General features: G+C 41.4%; 1 protein-coding gene across 1 annotated transcript in view; it reads left to right on the forward strand.

Moving 5' to 3' along the window:
- Positions 1-27,170, forward strand: part of LOC115154038 (cadherin-6) — an 86,259-nt gene that overhangs the window by 49,614 nt on the left and 9,475 nt on the right. The window contains exons 3-7 of the mRNA XM_029699850.1: positions 10,894-11,188; positions 16,058-16,177; positions 20,001-20,168; positions 21,815-22,002; positions 26,868-27,121. Of these exons, the coding sequence (XP_029555710.1) occupies positions 10,894-11,188; positions 16,058-16,177; positions 20,001-20,168; positions 21,815-22,002; positions 26,868-27,121 (1,025 nt within the window). The remainder of the gene's footprint in view (positions 1-10,893; positions 11,189-16,057; positions 16,178-20,000; positions 20,169-21,814; positions 22,003-26,867; positions 27,122-27,170) is intronic.

Genomic DNA, 27,170 nt, shown 5'->3' on the forward strand with positions numbered 1-27,170 from the left:
TCTCGTTAATCTAACCACACTGTCCGATTTCAAAAAGGCTTTACAGCGAAAGCAAAACATTAGATTATGTCAGCAGAGTACCCAGCCAGAAATAATCAGACACCCATTTTTCAAGCTAGCATATAATGTCACAAAAAACAAAACCACAGCTAAATGCAGCACTAACCTTTGATTATCTTCATCAGATGACACACCTAGGACATTATGTTATACAATACATGCATGTCTGTTCAATCAAGTTCATATTTATATCAAAAAACAGCTTTTTACATTAGCATGTGACGTTCAGAACTAGCATTCCCACCGAACACTTCCGGTGAATTTACTAAATTACTCACGATAAACATTCACAAAAAGCATAACAATTATTTTAAGAATATATAGATACAGAACTCCTCTATGCACTCGATATGTCCGATTTTAAAATAGCTTTTCGGATGAAGCACATTTTGCAATATTCTAAGTACATAGCCCGGCATCACAGGGCTAGCTATTTAGACACCCAACCAGTTTAGCCTTCACCAAAATCACATTTCCTATAAGAAAAATGGAAGTGCTAGTCACATGCTAGTCACCTGCTAATGTAAAAAGCTGTTTTTTGATATAAATATGAACTTGATTGAACAGACATGCACGTATTGTTTAACATAATGTCCTAAGATTGTCATCTGATGAAGATCATCAAAGGTTAGTGCTGCATTTAGCTGTGGTTTGGGTTTATGTGACATTATATGCTAGCTTGAAAAATGGGTGTCTGATTATTTATGGCTGGGTACTCTGCTGACATAATCTAATGTTTTGCTTTCGTTGTAAAGCCTTTTTGAAATCGGACAGTGTGGTTAGATTAACGAGAGTCTTGTCTTTAAAATGGTGTAAAATAGTCATATGTTTGAGAAATTGAAGTAATAGCATTTCTAAGGTATTTGAATAGCGCGTCACGGGATTCAACTGGCTGTTGAGTAGGTGGGATGCAAGCTTCCCACCTAGCCCAGAGAGGTTAAACAATACATGCATGTTTTGTTCAATCAAGTTCATATTTCTATCAAAAAACAGCTTTTTACATTAGCATGTGATGTTCAGAACTATCATACCCACCGCAAACTTTCGGTGAATTTACTAAATTACTCACGATTAACATTCACAAAATACATAACAATTATTTTAAGAATTATAGATACAAAACTCCTTTATGCAATCGCGGTGTCAGATTTTAAAATAGCTTTTCGGCGAAAGCACATTTTGCAATATTCTGAGTACATAGCCCGGCCATCACGGCAAGCTAATTTGACACCCACCAAGTTTGGCCCTCACCAAACTCAGATTTATAAGAAAAATTGGATTACCTTTGCTGTTCTTCGTCAGAATGCACTCCCAGGACTTCTACTTCAACAACAAATGTTGTTATGGTTCCAAATAATCCATAGTTATATTCAAATAGCTCCGTTTTGTTTGTGCGTTCAGGTTAGTATCCGAAGGGTGACGTGCGAGCGCATTTCGTGACAAAAAAATTCAAAATATTCCATTACCGTACTTCGAAGCATGTCAAACGCTGTTTAAAATCAATTTTTATGCTATTTTTCTCGTAAAATAGCGATAATATTCCAACCGGGCGACGTTCTATTCATTCAAAGGCTGAAAGAAAAAAAAGGAGAATTCACATGAATGCGCATCTCCAGTGTCACTGTTCTCAGCCTGACCACTCACAAAATCTCCTGCTGTTTTTCGCCCAGAGACAGGAGAGACGTCATTCCACTTTCTGGCGCCTTCTGAGAGCCAATGGAAGCCTTAGAAAATGTCACATTACAGCAAAGATGCTGTATTTTCAATAGAGATGCCACAGAAGGAGAACAATTTGTCAGACAGGGTACTTCCTGTATGGAATCTTCTCAGGTTTTGGCCGATATGAGTTCTGTTATACTCACAGACACCATTCAAACAGTTTTAGAAACTTTAGTGTTTTCTATCCAAATCTACTAATTATATGCATATTCTCGTTTCTGGACAAGAGCAGTAACCAGTTTAAATCGGGTACATTTTTTATCCGGCCGTGCAAATACTGCCCCCTAGCCCCAACAGGTTAAACAAATCAAAATATATTTTATATTTGAGATTCCTCAAAGTTGCCACCCTTTGCCTTTATGACAGACAGCTTTGCACACTCTTGGCATTCTCTCAAACAGCTAAACCTGGAATGCTTTTCCAACAGTCTTGAAGGACTTCCCACATATGCTGAGCACTTGTTTGCTGCTTCTCCTACACTCTGCGGTCCAACTCATCCCAAACCATCTCAATTGGGTTGAGGTCGGGTGATTGTGGAGGCCAGGTCATCTGATGCAGCACTCATCACTCTCCTTCTTGGTCAAATAGCCCTTACACAGCCTGGAGGTGTGTTGGGTCATTGTCCAGTTGAAAAACAAATGATAGTCTCACTAAGCGCAAACCAGATGGATGGCAGATCTCTGCAGAATGCTGTGGTTGCTATGCTGGTTAAGTGTGCTTGAACTGTAAATAAATCACAGACAGTGTCACCAGCAAAGCACCCCCACACCATCACACCTCCTCCATGCTTCACAGTGTGAACCACACATGCAGAGATCATCTGTTCACCTTCTCTGTGTCTCACTAAGATACGGTGGTTGGAAACAAAAATCTCAAATTTGGACTCCAGACCAAAGGACAGATTTCCACCAGTCTAATGTCCTTTGCTCGTGTTTCATGGCCCAAGCAAGTCTCTTCTTCTTATTGGTGTCCTTTAGTAGTGGTTTCTTTGGAGCAATTCGACCATGAAGGCCTGATTCATGCAGTCTCCTCTGAACAGTTGATGTTGAAATGTGTCTGTTACTTGGACTCTGTGAATTATTTATTTGGGCTGCAATTTCTGAGGCTGGTAACTCTAATGAACTTATCCTCTGCAGCAGTGGTAACTCTGGGTATTCCTTTCCTGTGTTGGTCCTCATGAGAGCCAATTGCATTATAGCGCTTGATGGTTTTTGCAACTGCACTTGAAGAAACTTTAAAAAGTTATTGAGATTTTCCTGATAGACCTACCTTCCTGTCTTAAAGTAATGATGAACTGTTGTTTCTCTTTGCTCATTTGAGCTGTTCTTGCCATAATATGGACTTGGTATTTTACCAAATAGGGCTATCTTCTGTATACCACCCTACCTTGTCATAACACAACTGATTGTCTCAAACACATTAAAATTCCGCAAATTAACTTTTACCAAGGCATACCAGTTAATCGAAATACATTCCAGGTGACTACCTCATGAAGCTGGTTGAAAGATTGCCAAGAGTGTGATGTCTTCACTATTATTCTACAATGTAGAAAACTGTAGAAATAAAGAAAAACCCTTGAATGAGTAGGTGTGTACAAACTTTTGACTGGTACTGTATATCTTTAAATATATTTTCCTTCTTTATTATTTTTTGCAAACCCTGCCACCCCTCCCTTAATTGGAGTAAGCTAATGGACAACAATACTTAGGCTTCCACTTCCAGCTTATACATACTACATACATTTCATGGACAATATATTTTACGTTAGTTATTTTTGTTTGTTTTTAGTCCCAGCCTTCAGCTAACCTCAACTACTCCCATCTGTATCTCTGAAGACCATCCAGTTTTAATTTCTAACTACCATATATTTTTCTACTGTGCTGGTATTTTTTACAAATGTTCTGAACCTTTCCATTCTCATAGTTTCATAGTTTGTAAATGAAATATAAGAGTATTATTATATTATTGATTGATTGACTATGACTTTTCAAATCACCCAGCAGTGCTATTTTCAGAGTTAGCTCCAAGTAAATGTTGCAATTTTCAGCCATTATTGAACATGTCTCCAAAAACAAGCAGCAACAAAACAAATGATCTAATGATTATGTCTCTTTGCAGCCAAATCAACAGAGCTGGGATGGCTGTGTCCCCCATGTTTATAACATTCTATTGCTTGCAAGAATTTAGTATTATATTTTAAATTGTAAAACTCAAAGTTTTGAATCTGGCATCGTTTTGTATAAGTGTTTCATAAACCATGTGCCATGGAATCGGTACATCGAAAATCGCCTCCCAACTATTTTGCAACCTGTACGGCACAGCTGTCCATTTTTTGGTCCTTAAATGAAACTGGTATACTTTTTTATTTATCACAATTTTCTTTAGCCAATTTTGGTCTTTAATGCAGGTCCGACAGACAAGTTCTTTACCTTCTCCCCTTTCCACTTGCCTCCTCCATTTTTGCTGTAACGTTGCAATAAATTGGTTGTAATTTTGGATAGAGCAGACGTTTCCAGATATTCTTCTTAACTGCATGTGTGACAACTCCATCAGTCCAATTTATGATATAATTTACAAAGATTATATCATTTTAGATTTTATTTCTCCCCCAAAAATGTATCTTGATCAATTAGTATATTCGAGTTTTAGATTTGTTATGGTATTTGTTCTGGCTTTTCTGGTAGATTAAACAAAAATGTCAACCAGTTTTCTATTGCTTGTTTTAGCCAGTTCGTCAAATTTCTGCACTGCTAGAGCTGCCCGGTCAACTGTAAGTGCTGTTATTATGAAGTGGAAACATCTAGGAGCAACAACGGCTCAGCCACGAAATGGTAGTCCACACAAGCTCACAGAACGGGACCGCCAAATGCTGAAGCGTGTAGCGCGTAAAAATCGTCTGTCCTGTTGCAACACTCACTACCGAGTTCCAAACTGCCTCTAGAAGCAATGTCAGCACAATAACTGTTTGTCGGGAGCTTCATGAAATGGGTTTCCATGGCCGAGCAGCGGCACACAAAGCTAAGATCACCAAGCGCAATGCCAAGAGTTGTCTGGAGTGGTGTAAAGCTTTCCACCGTTGGAGGTACATGCAATACCATCGGAGGTACGCCAAATAAACATGATTCACATTTTTTTATCACATTTTCAAACAGCCCATTTATATTTTCCAACGGGGCTATGCATTTGGGTGAGTTTTTTTTATCTCGCCTGAGTAGCCTTGTTTCACTGCCAAAAATGTAATTAAACCATTTAGTGTTCAGCAAAATAATAACACAATGTCAAATACAGGTAGCCTAGTCTAATAATTAACATCCAATCACATTAACCGTTACTCTCTTGCGGGAATTCCACTAACTGTCATATGTAGCCAAATGTAGCTGCTGCTCATTCCGTTTGCTCGAAAATGTATAAATGGTTAAAAGAAATAAGGCCCGCGTCCATAGAGACACATACCAGCTCACACATGCTACTACCAGCAGTACTACACTTGCACCTGTCGACGACACAAGTTGTTCTGCTTCCACGAGCACATCCAATGCAAGCATCAGTAATTCTACATTTGTTGTTATCCCATCGAGAATGGACACTGACAGTTGTGAATCTGATACAACCGAAGAGCTACTGCCCCCTTAACCGGGGAAGCACCGAACAACAGACAGGGATGTTGGACCATTGAAGAGGCACAAATATGACGAGAACTACATTGATTTGGTGTTCACTTATATTGGGAGTAGTGCCTTTCCTCAGCCACAGTGTGTTATATGTGCAAAAGTACTATCTCACAACTCGATGAAACCTTCACTCTTGCGCAGACATTTAGAAACAAAACATGCCAATTTGAAAAATAAGCCACAGGAATTTTTTGAGTGAGAATTAAGATGACTTTCGAGTAGTAAGACATGTATAAAAGCAACAGATACCATTAATAAGAAGGGGCTAGAAGCGTCTTATGGTGAGCTACCGAGTGGCTAGGACAGGCAAGCCCATACTGTTGTGGGGGACTTAATTCTTCCTGCTGCCGCGGATATGGCTGGGACAATGCTGGGGGAAAAGGCCAAAAAAACTATAAAGACAATGCCTTCATCAAACAACACTGTTTTACAACGCGTCAGTAACATGGCAGGAGATGTTTTGAAACAATTATTGCTTCGCATACAAGCCAGTGAATTCTATTGGTTACAGCTGGATAAGTCAACAGAATTGGCGGGCCTGGCACAGCTCCTGGTATATGTCCGTTACAATTATGGGGGGTCAATTAAAGAAGACATCCTCTTCTGCAAACCACCGGAAACCAAGACAACAGGAGAGGATATTTTGAAAGTACTAGACAGCTTTGTGACATCAAATGGACTTTGGTGGTCAAGATGTGTTGGTATCTGTACTGATGGCGCAAAAGCCATGACAGGGAGACATAGTGGAGTGGTAACGCGCATGCAAGCAGTTGGTCCCGACGCCACTTGGGTACACTGCAGCATCCACCGAGAGGCTCTTGCTGCCAAGGGAATGCCTGACAGCTTGAAAGATGTTTTGGACACTACAGTGAAAATGGTTAACTTTGTTAAAGCAAGGCCCCTGAACTCTCATGTATTTTCTGCAGTATGCAATGTAATGGACAGCGACCAGGTAATGCTTTTACAACACAGAAGTGCGCTGGTTATCAAGGGGCAAAGTATTGAAAAAAATAATAGTAATTGAGAGACGAGCTTTTCTTTACTGACCCTAATTTTCACTTGTCTGACCGCTTGCATGATGACGAGTTTCTCACACGACTGGCCTATCTGGGTGATGTTTTTTTTCGCCTGAATGATCTGAATCTAGGATAACAGGGACTCTCCGCAACTATATTCAATGTGCGGGACAAAATTGAGGCTACGATTAAGAAGTTGGAGCTCTTCTCTGTCTGCATTAACAAGGACAACAGACAGATCTTTCCATCATTGTATGATTTTTTTGTGTGCAAATAAACTCAAGCTTATGGACAATGTGAGTTGGGTGCGCAATTACACAGGTACTTTCCCGGAACAGATGACACAAACAACTGGATTCGTTATCCCTTTCATGCCCTGCCTCCAGTCCACTTACCGATATCTGAACAAGAGAGCCTCCTCATAATTCCAACAAGTGGATATGTGAAGAATAACATTTATTCAGAAGCCACTGACAGATTTCTGTTTTGGGCTGCGCTCAGAGTATCCTGCCTTGGCAAATCGCGCTGTTAAGACACTGATAAGACACTGATCCCCTTTGCAACCACGCACCTATGTGAGAGTGGATTCTCGGGCCTCACTAGCATGAAAACTAAATACAGTCACAGACTGTGTGGAAAATGATTCAAGACTGAGACTCTCTCCAATACAACCCAACATGCAGAGTTATATGCATCCTTTCAAGCACACCCTTCTCATTAACCTGTGGTGAGATATTCACAATTTTCAATGAACACATAAGGTTTTATATGTAAGATGGTTAAATAAAGACTAAAATTATTAATTATTATTACATTATTATTTGTGCCCTGGTCCTATAAGAGCTCTTTGTCACTTCCCACAAGCCGGGTTGTGACAAAAACTCACACTCATTCTTATATTTCATAAATGTATGGTATAGTGTGTGTGTGGCAGGCTTACAAGGATGGCAATAAAACAACATTGGAGAGTGCGCTGACCCTGGTGCTAGAGGGGGTACACAGCTGGAGGTTGAATGTTTGAACGGGTAGGGGACTATAAAATGTTTGGGAACCACTGCTGTAGAGTGATTAATCATGCTTCACCATCTGGCAGTCCGGCAGACAAATCTGTGTTTGGCGGATGCCAAGAGAACGCTACCTGCCCCAATGCATAGTGCCAACTGTAAAGTTTGGCGGAGGAGGAATAATGGTTTGGGTCTGTTTTTCATGGAGCGAGCTAGGCCCCTTAGTTCCAGTGAAGGGAAATCTTAACGCTATAGCATACAATTACATTCTAGACGATTCTGTGCTTCCTACATTGTGGCAACAGCTTGGGTAAGGCCCTTTCCTGTTTCAGAATTACAATGCCCCCGTGCACAAAGTGAGGTCCATATGGAAATGGTTTGTTGAGGTCGGTGTGGAAGAAATTGACTGGCCTGCACAGAGACCTTACCTCAACCCCATCGAACTCCTTTGGGATGAATTTGAATGCCAATTGTGAGCCAGGGCTGGCCGCCCAACATCAGTGCCCAACCTCACTAATGCTCTTGTGGCTGAATTGAATTTTCCAATATCTAGTAGAAAGCCTTCCCAGAAGAGTGGAAGTTGTTATAGCAGCAAATGGGGGACCAACTCCATACTAATGCCCACAATTTTGGAATGAGATGGTTGATGAGCAGTGTCCACATACTTTTGGTCATGTAGTCTACGTTTGTAAACTTACCATTAAGAAGTACCATGATAATTTAGTGTCCATATAGCTGTACTGTGATATTTGCACTGTTAAGGATTCTGTAGCTGTGACTAAGTAAACCTCTAACTGTCCTCCAATATTCCACCTGCTAAAATTCCCCTCATTCCAAGTTGGGTTGTCGTCCCAGTGACTGGTTGACCATCCCTGTACACATGGATCCTAGGACCTTTAAGAGATGTAAATAAATAATAAATAAATAATGTTTATTTAACCTTTATTTAACTAGGCAAGTCAGTTAAGAACATTTAAATTCTTATTTAAAATGATTCCCACTGTTGACGAATAATATGTGTAATATTATAAGCACTTCTACGAAGGATTGTTACCCATAACAATGGCCTGTAGTAGGAAGTCTACATTTTTGTCACTCACTCACCCCCTCTCAAACAAAGACCCCCCCCCCCACACACACACACACACACACACACACACACACACACACACACACACACACACACACACACACACACACACACACACACACACACACGCGCACACACACACAAAACCACAAGCTCAAATGTTCAACAGTTTATCTTGCAGATTTGGTTGATGTTGCATTTCCAAACTATTGTCACGTAACCTATTTTCATTTTTTAGACTATGGGATGCCCTTCAGAACAGAAATGCGCTCCACAAAATATAAAATATCTCCTATAGCGCTAGCGGCCGTAGCACAGAAGCGTAGTCCTCTTGTGCATCCCAAATGGCACCCTATTCCCTAGTGCACTACTTTTGAGCATAGTGCCCCTCCTTTGCTTTATTTCATTATGAAGTGATATCAAGGAGGATGGAGGAGAAAGGGCCCTGCATCTACTTGTGGAGGACGCCTGTTGGCCATGCTCATTGCACATGTGGCTTCGCTCTTCCCCCGGTGACGCTTTAATTACATTTTCAATAGAAATTGATCAGGGGCCATTGTGAATGCACGTCTGGCTGCTGGATTGATTTCTGGGAGAGGTTTTTCTCCTAATTTGAGGAGGAGGCACCCAGATTGGGACGTAAATTTACTTCCATCATAGCGAGAGGTGGTGGAGTGGGTGACTGAAAGAGGAGGGAGACGGAGGGGTCACAAACAGTGGCAGACAGAGAAAGACGCACGCAGGGCTGTAATGAGGCATTGCGAGCTAAAGCAGTTTGGAAGATAATGATGTTGAAGAACTTTATTTTCACTCAACTGACTTTCTGACTTTTCAGATGGTTCGGCACAACAGGACCACACACATAAACAGTCAGTAGCTAGCTTCTCCCAACTTGGTTATCATATCTTTCACTTAGTGTATCTTTCAGTGTTTACAACAAGCAAATGCAACAATCTTAAATATACTAATCTTAAAAGGCAGCCATTTTGCTCCAACAGCTTTGTTTTCACACAGAACACAATGAATTAGTAATATTAAGCCTTCCAGCACCTGGAATAAAAAGCCATTCATATGTCATAACGATAGAGAAGGAAAAATAGGAAGAGAGAGAGGAGTTTGCATACTGTCTTCATCCCAAATGGCTCCCTTTTTCCTACTGTACTGTATTTAGGGAATAGGGTGCCATACTGTTGCAGTGCTCTTCCATGTGACAGACTCCACTGACTGCACAATTTAATATACTCCGTCTGTCCAGAACCAGAAGCTAGCAAGTCACACACCACATATGGTCACACACACTCAGAGGTCACACCCACCACTCCGATAGCTCCTCAGCTGACACACATACTGTTTGCATCACACACACAGACAGATACAGTATGTCTGTATATGTGGAAAGATGTATTTGGTCATTTGTATGTTTATTTGCATATACTGTATGTGCACTGTGTTCTTGTGTGCATGCACACGTGTCTGCCTCTGCCCTTTACTTTCATCTGCAATTATCACCATGTCCTTGGTGGTTAAAATAAATAAAAAGGAGGGAGGACAGCATGAGGAAAAAGAGGAAAGACAAGGGTTGTGTCCCAAATTGCACCCTATTCCCTATATATTGCATTTCCTAAGTAATGCACTATATAGGGAATAGGGTGCCATTCAGGACGCAGACAAGCTTTTGATGAGTTCCCGGAGATAAATATGTTGAGGGGATTTGGTGGCTGAAATTAAAATGTCAGCGCAAGCTAAGCTGTTGTTCATGCAGAAAGAAACAGGCAGCATCAGGAGAGAGAGCAAATAGTAGAGAGGAGAGGTGTGGAGAGTAGAAGGTGAGAAGAGGAGAGGATTGAAGAGGAGAGGAGTGTAGAGGAGAGGAGTGGAGAGGAGAAGGTGAGGATAGGAGAGGTTTGAAGAGGAGAGGAGAAGAGAAGAGAGGATTGAAGAGGAGAGGGGGAGGAGAGGAGAGGGGAGCAGAGGAGGGATGAAGAGGAGAGGAGGAGAGAAGGAGAGAAGACCCAGATCAGACATCTGATCTTCTCTGAGTTAGTAAATGGCAGGTTGTATGAACACACATCACGTTTGCTTCTTTGTCCTTTCGGTTTTGTACACCAGCTTCAAACAGCTGAAAATACGATATTTGGGGTTATTAAAAATATATTTCACAGAGGTTTAGATTGTACAATGTTTCTTTACAGTAATTGCTTGTTTTGTCACATAAACTGACATTTGGCGAGGTGATAGAATTTTAGCAACCATTTCATTAAAAAAATGTTTTTATTGTGATCTAGTGCTACTGAGAACTGACTTCCTCCGCTATGCTTCTCATCGCTCCACAGCTCCACTCAGACGGGGACCGGGGTGACGGTAGCATACGGTACGTCCTGACTGGCGACGGAGCCGGTACTCTGTTCGTCATTGATGAGAACTCAGGAGATATCCATGCCACTAAGAGGCTAGACCGGGAGGAGAAGGCCTACTACACTCTCCGGGCCAAGGCCGTCAACAGAATCACTAACACCTCTCTAGAGGGAGAGTCAGAGTTTATTATCAAGATCCATGACATCAACGACAATGAACCCAAGTTTACCAAGGATCCCTACTTCACACACGTACCTGAGATGTCCCCACTGGGTATGTATGAACACCTACACCCTAACCCCTACTTCACACATGTAAAGATCTCCCCACTGGGTATGTATGAGCTCCTACATCAGAAATGTACCTGAGATGTCCCCACTTGGTACAGATGCGGGATTTGAATATTTTCCAGTTTGCTATAGCAGGACAATAATCTTGTGGCAACAGGAAATGTGAATTATTATAGAGATTATAATTAATGGACATTTTTGTACGGGTTGATGCACTTTTTGTTCGGGAAAATATGTCTGAAATTTCAAAGTGGAAATTACTAACTTGAAAAGCCTTTTTAACTGAAATACACCACAAGTTTGCATTTCTTGCTTCGCAGGAAAATTCTAAGCTACAAAAGAGTGATCAAATTAAGATCCTACATCTGTATTAGCCCCTACTTCACACATGTACTAGAGATGTCACTAATTAGTATAAACGTCTACTTCACACATGTACCAGAGATGTCACCACTGCATTCATAGGCTACAGAGTACATCCCTAAATCCATCTAAATAATAATTTCAACCACTTTTGCCTTGGGTGTAACTGTAACTCATAGCTTGACCGAACGTTTTTAAACAGCGCAGTTAAACTGATAGCCTGGAAATCGTTATGAAAGAGGGGGATTCCATGCAGTCAGTGGTAATAATATATTCAGTCTTGTATCTGCAATGAATAGCAGCATTAGAAGGCTTATGATGTGTGAGACACGATAGAGTTGTTACAAGCAAATGCCTATCTTATTGGATCAATGAGGGCTTTATCAATCATAATAATGAGAGGAGAGATTGAATGTGTCCCAAATGGCATTTTATTCCCTACGTACATAATGCACCGCTTTTACCAGGTCCCATATGGCTCTGGGCCTTGGTCAAAAGTAGTGCACCACATAGGGAATATGGTGCCATTTGAGACGTAGATATTGAGTCATTAAATGAGAATGATTACAGGCCATGCACTGGTTTATTACAGCAAAACAAACAAGGTAAAGCGGTCCAACAATGCTGATTATATCAGATACTTAAGCTAATCTTTTGAATACACTGTTCAGTGTTCAATTACAACACATTAAACACTGGATGAAACTGTCTATATTTCTGTCATGTGTATGCCAATACATGGAATCTGCATAATCTATCCAGTTCAGTGAGTAGATGGCCGAAGATATATGACATATACTCTTAACACTAACATACTCTCTAACACCTGCGTAAGCCACACTTTCATCAATACATTAGCTTTCATCATCGCTCACGTCAAAAAACACAACTGATGGAAATTATGACTTAGAACTTTTAACTTTACAGAGTTAAAGAACTTTGTTCTCTCCTGGTGCTGTAAGTGTGAGTGACAGTGGTGACATAACACAGGCAGGTGACAAACCCTGTCAATCTGTTCACCACATCTAAGTAGGAAAAGCAGTTGCCTGTTGTAACAAGTGAGGTGTGATGCCACAGCCTGAAAGTGGACCTGTTGTGAACCTGCCTTTATAGTGCAATCCACTGTACATTATTTGTCTTGTGAAATCCTGACAATTCCCTCTTCAGAGAGGAGATATCATCAAGCAACTAAGCTTGAACATTAGTTTATTTATAAAGTAAGAGGTTAAAGAGAAAAGTAACTTCAGATGTTTGGCAGTTTGGCAGTAATGTAACGTGCCCACTATATTCATCCTTGCAGATCTCACATTGCCACTGAATTAGAACAAGTTTCAGTTGGTTACAATTCCATTCCATCGCACAATTCTATACTTATGTTAATTTCCATTAACTAAATTCATTCTTCTTATGCATTTAATGAGGCAACACTGGGCCCCGCTAGGCATCGTTGGAATGTACCATTTGACTAACATTTCTCTCCTTTGTTCGCTTGGAATATCATTCTCTGCCTCTTTGATAAAGAAAATGGATCATAGCCGTTGCCTAAGTGATCATGCCACATGTAATCATATTGTCATTGATTAAAGATTTTTACACTATTTTAGCTGAACAGCATACCAGTTACCTTAAAATCCCGATACCGTTTCATTACTTTCCTTACAAAAAAACAAGACATTTGCAGTTTCACATGTGAAAATCAGATATTAATATTTGAAATTGCTTTTTCACATGTGAAATAACTGTTTTCCCATGTTGAGCTGAAATATTCACGTGAAAACAAAAAAGACACGTGTGTGGTCAGTTGTGTATAGATCACGTGTATTCAATATAGAGTTAACATGTTAACACCACCTTTTCACATGTGAGGAGAATAACATGTTTTCACCTCACATCTGGAATTATCACGTGTGCTCCCTCTCCGGCCTCTAGGTCATCAGGCTGCTCGTTATGGCGCACACCTGTCACCAGCATTACACGCATTTGTGCAATTTGACACTCACCTGGACTCCATCACCTCCTTGATTACCTGCCCTGTATATGTCACTCCCCTTGTTTCTTTCCCCAGGCGTCATTGTTTCTGTTTCTGTTTCCTGTCTGTGCGTTGTTTGTGTTTTGTATTATGATACATTTATTTCTTAAAACACACTCCCTGAACTTGCTTCCCGACTCTCAGCGCACTCATTACAGGAATTAGCATTTCCACGTGAAAAACGTTCTTGTATGAAAACCTTAACTCACTTGGAATATGGTTGAATATTTTCACAGTATTTTACATATGTTCCATCCCGAAAATAAATCACTTTTCTCCCGCCATAACCGGAAGTGTCATTTAAAAGCATCATAAAGCATATGAATAAACCTGTCTGTATTTGATTTTTAAAAATTCAAGCCTGATGCTACCTGAGCCTGATGAGCCATACATTACATACATTTTATGAGCCCTACATTAAAGACATTTTATGAGCCCAAGCCCCCCAAAAAACGAATGATTGTGGCGTTATCCAATACATAGGCAATATGATATAGGCTACTGTACATTACGCACAACATAAAAGCCTAAAAACATAAAAGCCCATAGATGTAGCTAGCTAATGTATATACTTTCTTGGGTAAATAAATGAAACTAGCTCCAGTTAGCAAATCTTTTTGAGTGTGAACTGTATTACTGTATTATACTGTATTATATGGACTGGAATTACACTCATCGTTCAACCCATGATAAAGCATGGAGAGTACATGCGATTCTGATGCAGCACATGCGGCCTACAAAGTCACAAGTATAGGCTAACTAATTTGATTTCTAGAAATATAATAGAGCTTATTTGTATAATTAGTAGCCTGACGCATATATACATTTCATAATATTTCCCCTAATGTTATTAGCTTACCTCCTCTTTCTCTCTATTGTTGCTTCATTCCTTCCTCGCTTTCAACAGTTAAATTAAATATGTTTTGTTGTCCTAATCTTCATCATTGTAATGACATCCTTGAATAATATAGGACTAGAATTAGATGCAGAAGGCTTTCACTTCTCTTGACAAAGATTGAATGGTTATGGGTCTGAATAAATAACTGCTATAGCATCGCGCATTCACCCTTCTTTCAAACTACCCTTGAGTTCTATTGGCTGCTGTATTTTACAATCAGCAAACAAGAGCTTGCGTCCCTCTTTGAATAATCTATTGGTATAAGAAATGTAAAAAAAATGTCCAGCAAGCTATTCTAGTCTAGCTTTTCCTGCATGAGACTCCAAGAGCAAAGGAGCATTTTTTAAGGAGAGAGGCCAGCGGAGCACAGGTGCATTCATATTGCGCAAGAAACAGAAGCTATAAGTTAGAAGCTTATTATACATAACCCCTCATTCATTAGCTAAATATAAGGCTAATACAGCATTGAATTTATTACCTGAAAGAGGTAGGCTAGGACATCTATGTATAGGGCTATATATCAATCTTGAAAAGGATGATCTATTTTGGATGCTATTTGAATGGAGTTGATAGAGAGAAAGACTGCGAGAGAGTGCTCACACGTGCACTGATTTAAAGCAACGATATTCAAGTGATAGGCTGATTTAAAAAATCTGCAGCTGCAATAAAAAAAATCTTTACAATTAAAAAATAAGGTGACCCCCGAAAGCCAGATGGAGATGGGTGAATGAGACGCACATTCAGTCTTTATTACTGTAGCATAGACTATGCTGCAGCAAATGTAGACCTACCTGTCACAAGAAAATAAGTTACCATGATGAGATGATAGGACTACATGCATTGTGAACTGTGCGCCATCCTGAGATTGGCTGTCTGTCCCCACCCTGAGCGTTGATGATTCATCATGCAGAGGCCGTAGAGAAGCCAGATTTAGACATGTTATATCATTTAACAGTTCCATTTCACACCATACTGTTCATATAAATAATTTATCATAATTTACGGTTTCTCGCATGTATTTGGGCAGTTAAATCCCGGTAAATCTCAGTAACTGGGTTGCTGCCATTCAACCCGAATGTGGAATTGCATTTTCAAATGTGAAAACGTTCAAAATGTTTTCACTTGTAGATTCATGGTATCACGTTGAAAAATTGCATCCCCATGTTGTCACATTTATTACACATGAGATCATGATTTCATGTGTAGTTTCATATTATCACATGTTGATTTTACATGTTGTCACATGTTATCACATTAACTTCACATAAGATCACATTAAATTCATTAGGTTTTCCCGTAAGGGCATATTCCTTATATAGTGCAGTTCTTTTGACCAGAGCCTTATGGTCAAAAGTAATGCACTATAAAGGGAATATGGTGAAATTTGTGACACAGACATACGTATACTTAAGTTCAGTCCAGTTCACTTTATTGGCCTTATTCAGGAAATTGTCTTGTGCTATTGAGAGTCTTCCCCAACACCCCTTGACTCCATTTCATGTGTATAACTTTGCTCACCAAGTCACTCTCTTTCTTCTTCTTCTCCCTCCTTCCTTTCCCAGGCACAGTGGTGATGCAGGTGATTGCTACAGACGCTGACGATGCTACGTACGGTAACAGTGCCAGGGTGGTCTACAGCATCCTACAGGGACAGCCATACTTCTCTGTAGATCCCAACACAGGTCAGTGTAAACAGGCACCCCATCTTTCTTCTTCTTCTGTAGACAGAAAGGAGAGGTAGGGTCAATTACAATGCAAATACAGAGTTCTATAATAATTACCTTCTATAGTCTATCGGTGGCTCGAGGGGGCAATGTTCCCAGAGCGTCAACAGGGAACAGCACACACAAGGTGCCACTTCCCTGTCTTACTGAAGTTTCATCTTGCATCTGAATGGAACCTAAAGTCATACTGAGAGTGAACCAGGTTGCGAACAGTGGACTACCCCGTCATTCCACGGAGACTGTGTGTGTGTTTGCGTGTGCGTGCAACATAACCATTAACTCCCATGTCAGACTGAAGCGACATGACAGAAAAGAAGGGCAAAACCTCTGCCAACCACCGCCTTTCAATCCCATGGCTCAGTCATCACTGCTAGATTTAATCATTTGTCATGTGTGCTTTGGAATGGACCCTGGTGTTTTGTTTGCTTAAACAAAAGGGAAATTGCAACAAAAAAATCTATTTGCAGATTAGTGCAGGGCTTCACATTAATATGGTTTATCCCAGATGTGCCATGTAAGCTGACATCCCCCTACGCAAAGGCAGGCTCGGACATCAGCATGATTCTCTCTCTCTCTCTCTCTCTCTCTCTCTCTCTCTCTCTCTCTCTCTCTCTCTCTCTCTCTCTCTCTCTCTCTCTCTCTCTCTCTCTCTCTCTCTCTCTCTCTCTCTCTCTCTCTCTCTCTCTCTCTCTCTCTCTCTCTCTCTCTCTCTCTCTCTCTCTCTCTCTCTCTCTCTCTCTGTCTTCCCCTGTTTGTTTGTGTGGAGTGAGCGAAAGAGAGAGAATAGACAGAGTGAGAGAAGTAGAGAGAGGGAGAACGAGACAGAGAAGAAAGATAAAGATAGATAGGGTAGAGAGATACATTCAGAGACTGTATTGATGTATACATGCACACAATATACTGTAACTCTATATTGAATACACGTGTGTATTTTCCCCCTCAGCACTACTTGAACGGACTAGCATGCTTTTCAGGAGAGAGTTGCTGGCTGTCCTTCAGCGAGTAAGATTGTGCTTTGTTAGGAAAAACGAATGCTGCTGCATCATCTCTCAGCGCTTCACACACACACACACACACACACGCACCTCTGTGCCTTGCTCCTCTCCTGCTGCCACATCCTATGTGATAAAAGAGCAGGATGAGAGTTGTATAGCCCTGCATTCACTGTGCATTTCACCGACGCTGCTTAGATCTAGGTTTGAGTGATGTGCTGCATCAGCCCTTACATCGCCTATTGTTTGATATTCAATGAATTTCCTCTTTGGAAAAGAGATTGGATCCCGTGAACTCTGTCGATGCAATTGATTTAGTGTTTTTTACTTCTATTTCTGTATTTTACTGTAACAGTCTCTGTAGTTTTGATGCTTCAAATGGATGACAAAGGCCACGGCAGCTCAATATCTGACAGACAGGAGGAGAAGAAGGCAGAGCACTGCTTTTAATATGTACAGTTGAAGTTGGAAGTTTACATACACTTAGGTTGGAGTCATTAAAACTCGTTTTTCAACCATTCCACAAATTTCTTGTTAACAAACTATAGTTTTGGCAAGTCGGTTAGGAAATCTACTTTGTGCATGACACAATTAATTTTTCCAACAATTGTTTACAGACAGATTATTTCACTGTATCACAATTCCAGTGGGACAGAAGTTTACATACACTAAGTTGACTGTGCTTTTAAACAGCTTGGAAAATTCCAGAAAATTATGTCATGGCTTTAGAAGCTTCTGATAGGCTAATTGACATAATTTGAGTCAATTGGAGGTGTACCCGTGGATGTATTTCAAGGCCTACCTTCAAACTCAGTGCCTCTTTGCTTGACATCATGGGAAAATCAAAAGAAATCAGCCAAGACCTCAGAAAAAAAATTGTAGACCTCTACAAGTCTGGTTCATCCTTGGGAGCAATTTCCAAATGCCTGAAGGTACCACGTTCATCTGTGCAAACAATAGTATGCAAGTATAAACACCATGGGACCACGCAGCCGTCATACAACTCAGGAAGGAGACGCATTCTGTCTCCTAGAGATGAACGTACTTCGGTGCAAAAAGTGCAATTGATCCAAGAACAACAGCAAAGGACCTTGTGAAGATGCTGGATGACACAGGTACAAAGTATCTACATCCACAGTAAATCGAGTCCTATATCGACATAACCTGAAAGGCCGCTCAGCAAGGAAGAAGCCACTGCTCCAAAACCGCCATAAAAAAGACAGACTACGGTTTGCAATTGCACATGGGGACAAAGATCATACTTTTTGGAGAAATATCCTCTGGTCTGATGAAACAAAATAGAACTGTTTGGCCATAATGACCATCGTTACGTTTGGAGTAAAAAGGGGGAGGCTAGCAAGCCGAAGAACACCATCCCAACCGTGAAGCACGGGAGTGGCAGCATCATGTTGTGGGGGTGCTTTGCTGCAGGAGGGACGGGTGCACTTCACAAAATAGATGGCAATATGAGGAGGGAAATTATGTGGATATATTGAAGCAATATCTCAAGTCATCAGTCAGGAAGATAAAGTTTGTTCGCAAATGGGTCTTCCAAATGGACAATAACCTCAAGCATACTTACAAAGTTGTGTGAAAATGGCTTAAGGACAACAAAGTCAAGGTATTCGAGTGGCCATCACAAGTGCCTGACCTCAATCCTATTGAAAATTTGTGGGCAGAACTGAAAAATCGTGTGCGAGCAAGGAGGCCAACAAACCTGACTCAGTTACACCAGCTCTGTCAGGAGGAATGGGCCAAAATTCACCCAACTTAATATGGAAAGCTTATGGAAGGCTACCCGAAACGATTGACCCAAGTTAAACAATTTAAAGGCAATGCTACCAAATTCTAATTGAGTGTATGTGAACTTCTGACCCACTGGGAATGTGATGAAAGAAATAAAAGCTGAAATAAATCATTCTCTTTACCATTATTCTGACATTTCACATCCTTAAAATGAAGTGCCAATCCTAACTGACCTAAAACAGGGAATTTTTACTAGGATTAAATGTCAGGAATTGTGAAAAACTGAGTTTAAATGTATTTGGCTAAGGTGTATGTAAACTTCCGACTTCAACTGTAGTCAACTAGAGCTTCACTGAACCTCTGTCCTGACTGAAAAACCAGAGATATATATTTTTTATGTATATATGGAACGCAACTGTACCAGAGAGAGACAGAGCATCTATATACACCTCAATGTCTTTGTGTCTGAGCTCTAAAGAAATGTGCAAAACTTATATTTTGTGCATCATACACTGTGATATTACTTTGCATGCATACATACATAACAGTGATGCAGTGATAAAAAAACAGTGTGTAAGGGCTGACCGCCGGTCGAGGTGAGTTAAGTAATGCTCCCTATACTTTCAGTGCATTTTCTCGCAAAAGGTTGGTAAAACGCTTGCACAAAATAACAAAGGTGTGTAAACTGCATATACGTGTGTTTACCCTCCACTACACGACTGATGCATACATTATATGTAGTCATTTAGCAGACACGTTTATCCAGAGCGACTTACAGTTAGTTATTCATCTTAAGATAGCTAGGTAAGGCAATCATATATCACAGTCATAGTAAGTAAAAATGTTCCTCAATAAAACAGCTATCAGCAAAGTCAGTGCTATTAAGAAAAGAAAAGACAAGCGTACTGTAAGTGTTAGTGCAAGAAAGGCATGAGTGCTATTTGGTTATTATTATTTTAAATATATTCTTACGGAACACTGATATATGAAGAAATGTATGTATCAGAAGTATCTAATCTCTCTGTCTGTCTTTTTCTTTTCAGGTGTGATCAAGACAGCCCTGCCAAACATGGACAGGGAGACGAAGGAGAACTATGTCGTTGTGATCCAGGCTAAAGACATGGCTGGCCAGATGGGTGGGCTATCAGGGACCACCACAGTCAGCGTCACCCTGTCTGATGTCAATGACAACCCACCACGCTTCCCCAAGAGTAAGTATAGTGCACACATACACAGGCAGATGTGCACACACACACACACACACACACACACACACACACACACACACACACACACACACACACACACACACACACACACACACACACACACACACACACAGCCCCCTGAAAATAAAACCTAGTTCACCATACAGAAGGCTCGTGCCAAGCAGGCAGCCTCCATCTGGTGTCAATTTCAAAATTAATGTGGATTATTGCAGCGAGTGGTACTGCGCTGCTGCAGCTGCGGCTGAGGTGTGTGTGTGTGTGTGCGTGTACGACTGCAGCGCTCTCTGGAAGGCTGGGTATAATTAAATGTTAAACCATATGACAGAGGGAAGGGTCCTGCACAGTGCATCAGATCAGCCTGGTAATCCCTATTAAATGAAAAGAGTACTCTGTGGGTTTTATCTCTTTCTCGCTCTCCTTCTAACTATCACTTTTTTTTCTTTCCCTTGCTGTCATTCCAGATCCCTCTCGCTCAGTCTTACTCTTTCCAATGCCCTCAATGTCACTGTGTGGCTCCGCTAATGTCCTTTGTTTCTAGTTTTATTTTCAGTGTTTCTTTTGCCAACCATCTTTCTCTCCTTCACCCCCTCTCCCTCTATCTCCTCTCACACACTGTGTCTTGTCCCCCTGTCTCCTCTCTCTCCCTTGCGCTTTCCCTCTCTGGTGCATCTGGTGAATTGCAAATATATCAGATTGACAGATTACTGGTGTCATTTTGTTTCCCCTCAATAACAGCACTGTGACTGTGTCTGTGTGTGTGTTACGCACACAAGCCAAACAGCTCTTCACATGACAAAATGCACACAACCGTAGAAACCCTACCTCCATTTATCACCCTCCCCAACAGGGAGACAAACACTGTCACTGCACCTCACCTCAATGGACAGGACAGGGAGGGAGGTTGGGAGGGACGGAGGAGGGGAGGGAGGGAGGGAGAGAGAGAGAGAGGTAAGGGGTAGAGATGGATAGAAAGGAAATGAAGGTGGGACGGGAGGAATAAATAGAGGGAGGGAAGGAGGGATGAAGGGAGGGGCCAGGGAGAAAGAGAAAGAGTGAGAGCAAGTGGATATTGTAATGGGACACCCGGAGGAGGCAGAGTGTCAGGCAGCGATATCATTGTTGTCTGCAAGACTGATGTTTCCTCCTCTCGACCCGATGCTAAATACCTGTTAGCCTGGGAAACCTCTCCATAGTGGTGTGTGTGTGTGTTTCCATGCCTGTGTGCGTATGTGTGTGTGTGTGAGACGGAGACCTGCCAACTCAGGCGTTGCCAGAATGCTGTCAGCGTGTTTTATGAGGGTGTCAGTAGTGTTTGTCTCTGCAGCCTGTGTGTATATCACTTCCATCCCTTTGCACACCAAGCCAGCTATTTATTTAAGCATATGAGATACAGTGTGGTGCTTTAGCTAGCAGACAGGGAAGCATTCATTTATCTGGCACAAACCAGAAAATCACCCGTTAAAAATAACAATGTATGTGCCAGTGTATTCACGTTGAACAAATGATACATGTTTGATTAATGTACGCTTTTAAGATGGATTCAAATGTTTGAATTAATGGGTTGATCCAGGTGTTACAGATGGAATAACAACAACTAATGTGTGTGTGTGTCCGTGTCTTTCCTCCAGGTCTGTATGAGTTCAAAGCTCCTGAGTCGTCAGAGCCTGGCTCGACGGTGGCCGTGCTGCGAGCTACAGACGCTGACATTGGCAGGAACGCTGAGATGAACTATCGAATCACCAGCAGTGACGGCCCAGCCATGTTCGACATTTCAACCAATAGGAGCACACAGGAGGGTGTCATCACCCTCAGGAAGGTCAGTGGTTGGCTGCATTCCTAATCTACCGATAGCCCATATACCTAGTTCTTATTCCCCTAATTCCTAGGTCACTCCTTCAGTATGGCTGGATTCCCAATCACTCCTAGCGCTCTATTTCAATAAATCTAACACAATGGTAAATCTAAGGGCTGGTGGTAGCGTTTTAGGTTCCAGGGTGTGTCAGAACTATTGTTTCTATTTTCACAACTATAATTATAGGTGCAGTTCCTGGCGGTGGTGAGAAAGTGCTGGGTTTTGATGATTAAACAATTTGTGGGTGTGTTGAGGCTTGGCCTCCCTGTAATGAGATAGCTTCAAATTGTTTATTTACAGTTTTTCATGTATTGTATTGTCATCAAATCCGATTTGAATGTTGTCCGCTATAGCCTAGTTCATTAAATAGCCTGCCCTATATTTGCAAAATATGTTGAACATGTTTGCAGTTCACATTATTCTAATTGCATTGATTCAATAAGGAAATACACTACATGACCTGCTCATCGGACATCTCATTCCAAAATCATGGGCATTAATATGGAGTTGGTCCCCACTTTGCTGCTATAACAGCCTCCACTCTTCTGGGAAGGCTTTCCACTAGATGTTGGAACATTGCTGCGAGGACTTGCTTCCATTCAGCCACAAGAGCATTAGTGAGGTCGGGTGATTAGTTCTGGCTCGCAGTCAGTCTTCCAATTCATCCCAAAGGTGTTTGATGGGGTTGAGGTCAGGCCTCTGTACAGACCAGTCAAGTTCTTCCACACCGATCTCAACAAATCCTTTCTGTATGGACTTCGCTTTGTGCACGGGGAGTTTGTCATGCTGAAACAGGAAAGGGTCTTCCTCAAACTGTTGCCACAAAGTTTGAAGCACAGAATCATCTAGAATGTCATTGTACGCTGTAGCGTTAAGATTTCCTTTCACTGGAACTAAGGGGCCTAGCCAGAACCATGAAAAACAGCCCCAGACAATTATTCCTCATTCACCAAACTTTACAGTTGGCAATTTGCATTGGTGCAGGTGGCGTTCTCCTGGGATCCACCAAACCCAGATTCGTCTGTAGGACTGCCAGATTGTGAAGTGCAATTCATCACTCCAGAGAACACGTTTCCTTTGCTCCAGATTCCAATGACGGTGAGATTTACACCACTCCAGCCAACGTTTGACATTGCACATGGTGATCTTAGGCTTGTGTGTGGCTGCTCGGCCATGGAAACCCATTTCATGAAGCTCCCAACGAACAGTTCTTGTGCTGAAATTGCTTCCAAAGGCAGTTTAGGACTCTGTAGTGAGTGTTGCAACCGAGGACAGGTGATTTTACACACTTCAGCACTTGGCGGTCCCGTTCTATGAGCTTGTGTGTCCTATCACTTCGCGGCTGAGCCGTTGTGGATCCTAGACGTTTCTACTTCATAATAACAGCACTTACAGTTGACCGGTGCCACTCTAACAGGGCAGACATTTGACGAACGGACTTGTTGGAAAGGGTGTATCCTATGACATTGCCACTTTGAAAGTCACTGAGCTCTTCAGGTATTCTACTGCCAATGTTTCTCAATGGAGATTGCATGGCTGTGTGCAATTCTTTTTTTCACCTGTCAGCAACAGGTGTGGCTGGAATTTCACTCATTTGAAGGGGTTTCCACATACGTTTGTATATTTAGTGTACATTAAACATAGTCTATAGCATTCACACTGATATAGGGGCTGGGACTACTGTCTACATGTCTGTGGACATGCCAAACATAGTCAATAAGCAAGATTAAATTCACTAGGCTGTTGATAAGGTCTAAAATACAGTTTGTAATTCGAATCAAATTCTAATAAGAACTAAACAACAACTTGTTTTAATGAGGCCATGTCTAAATACAGAGTCACCATAATTGTTCCCCGTGGGTGTATGATACAGACAAGGCAACTTAGACTATAGAAGGTTTTTCGCACATCTAAACTTTTCACAGGAGCTGGATAAAGACCCTATATAAAGAGAAAGGGGGAATGTCCACTCACCGTTATACTGCTCCCAAATATAATGTCTTATAAATATATTGGAACCATCTTACATATCGCATTCACACTTCTCCAAAAGTTACATTGCATGCGAACCACAGATATTCTCACCATAAAACCAGGATGGTGAGTCGTTCTAATAAGTTTGGTTTTAATAAAATGTAATGAAAAACAAGCAATCTGATATTTTTAACAACAACAATAGTAAATGAATGTAAAATTTAATGATATCATAAAAAAAGACAAAGAATTGCTGTTGAACCAGCCTTCGTTATAGTAGGCCTAGGGTAAGGGTAGGCTACGGAGGGCTTGGGTTTTGAACATATGAAATGGAAAACAAGCAATTGTTACATGAAAATAACTTCTAAATATGAGGTTCACAGCTATTCACCAAGGTACTCATCGCTCATTTCATGATGGACATGGACAGATGTAGCCTAACTTTGTTGCTAATGTAAAAAATAATGAGCTTGGCTGGATAGGCTGAATAGGCTGTTTCCCCTGTCAAAATTCATGCCATAACAAATGCGCTACCGCTTAAACCAACTTTTGGTTTGTCTTAAATATCCCTACCAATTTACATAGCAGGTTAGGTGAATTGGGTTAAGTTTAGAATAAGGGTTAGAGGAAGGGGAGGCTAAAATGCTACAGCTGTTCCAGACATAACTCGGACACGCACCCTTTGGATTGCTAGACGGTCGTGAATTACAACCACCCATCCTCCCCGACCAATGTCCTTACTTTAGTTCCTGTCTAAAGTAACTAGACCGTTACGTATGTTTAATACTTCTTGGAGTTGCTCAGAAATATGTAAAGTATGTTTCGTTTGGCTCTGAGGCTGTCTCCCTAGACCCTAGTTAGTAATTGCACAAGTGCTAGTTAACAACCCCATTCAAACGGCACGTAGAGACATAACAATTGTATCCTCAAGTTCATCTGACTTTGGGAAAGTAGATAAAGGGGCCTCATTGCCAAAATCCCGAGGTATGCCTTTAACTGCTTTATCTTGCCTTTTGGATGTTTGGATTTTTTTTCCATATTGCTTACATTTATCCAGTCATGTCAGATTGTACATACACATGTTCAGATAGGATGAAATGACCAGCCAGTGGTACTGAGCTGTAGTATGTTTTGATGTATTAAAAATAATCAGATCGTTGCTTTTTCAAGTGCCCCCTCCTCCAATGTGGCTTTAAATTGATCACTTAACTTCCATCAGGTCATCATTGAGTGGAGGAAGATGTAATTGCCTTCTGATGATGTTACTGTTGTAATGATATTGGAAGGGATCTAAGCTCTCTCTCTCTGTGTGTGTGTGTGTGTGTGTGTGTGTGTGTGTGTGTGTGTGTGTGTGTGTGTGTGTGTGTGTGTGTGTGTGTGTGTGTGTGTGTGTGTGTGTGTGTGTGTGTACAGGGTCTGGTCTACATCTGAACCTACTCTAATTAAATGGCTTGTCTAGTTAAAGGGCATTTCCTGCACCACTGTCCCCAAACAACACATGTTCATGTTGACATCATCAAACCCCTGTCTAGAGAGCAGGGCAGGAGAAAATAAATCAATGACTTAGAGTATGAAGGGTCATATCAAATTACTATATTTGATTGATATCAAGCGCTGTACAGACAGTGCTCAGTTGAAAGCTCATTGGAAAAACCTGCACAGCTGCACGTACACACACACACACACACACACACACACACACACACACACACACACACACACACCTAAAATGACTGGAGGACTGGATTTTGTTAGTAGCTACCTCACAACCAAAAGCACACGTCAGATGTGTTCTCTCCAGACAGCATTAGTGTGGCCTTAAAGGTCACACTTTACAAGTGCACACTCCTTCCTCCTGAAGTGTGCACTCGTAAACTACTCCCTACAAGTTTAAAAGAGTTGAATTGGTGTATGCATTAGCTAGATGGGAGTTTCCATATATCAGTAATTTCTTTTCAAGAAAGGAGAGATTATTGGGATGCACACAGAGAGAGGAGAGGAGAGAAGAGAGGTTTAAAGGGGGTCTGAACTCGCCTGGCTTTTTCGCCTCATTAAGAAATACAATTTCTGAAACACAAATTGCATCTTAGGGGTGTGGTTTGATATGGGTGTGTTATGTTCGCTATATCGTACTCTTTGTTTGTTCCTCTTCACTCACTGTAGCTGAGATATCCCCAAACTGCGACTGTACCAGGACTTTGGCTAAAGGAATAAATTGTGTTTGTGATGCTAACGTTAGCTCACAAATGTTGGAAGAAACTCAAACCATTTCTTGTTCTTTCAAAATACGACGATGTCTTGGCGACGATGTCTTGTACCTATTGTCTCATGTAAACAAGTCTGAGGCACTGCGTGCTAATGGCTAGTTCTGCTGTCTGTAAAGAAATGGGCAGGCTTTATTTAGGTTGATTCCCCTGCTATGATTGTTTAGCGCACAGCTGTTTTCCCATTCACCCTTATTGCATGCTCTGATCATTTAGATGGGTGCTGCCAGCTGTTCCATGTTACTGGGCATAATTGTGGACATGACTGAAATCCAAACCCTCAAATATACAAGGACACTGGATTTCTTAAATCCCACAAATCTCTGTTTTGGAAAATAATGAAAATACTCACACTGAATTCATTCAATTGTTGATGATGTGTGTATTGTTTGACGTGTGTGTGTCTGTGTGTATCTTGCTGTGTGTGTGTCTGTGTGTGTATTGCTTAGACGAGAAAAGTGTTGCATGTCACAGGATGTGTGTGTGTGAGAGGGAAGGAAAGTTAAACAAAAACGTGCTAACTGGTGTGTGAGTGTGTGTGTGTGTGTGTGTGAGAGAGAGTTGTTAACCCTCTTCTCTCGCTCTCCTCAGCCTCTGGACTTTGAGAGGAAGCGGTCGTACACTCTAAGGATCCAGGTGGAGAACTCCAACCCTGACCCACGGTTCCTGCGCTACGCGGCGACCACAGACGAGGCGACAGTCAAGTTGATCGTGGAGGATGTGGACGAGCCGCCGGTGTTCGACCGGGTCAGTTACGTCATGGAGGTCAAAGAGGACTCAGCCATAGGCACCATCATTGGATCGGTCAGTGCCACAGACCCAGACAGCAGCCGCAGCCCTGTCAGGTACTACACACGTGCACAGTGCCTGAGACATCTACTAGTGGTCAGCAGA

Source organism: Salmo trutta, chromosome 2, assembly GCF_901001165.1.
Source record: "Salmo trutta chromosome 2, fSalTru1.1, whole genome shotgun sequence".
NCBI classification, from domain to species: domain Eukaryota; kingdom Metazoa; phylum Chordata; class Actinopteri; order Salmoniformes; family Salmonidae; genus Salmo; species Salmo trutta.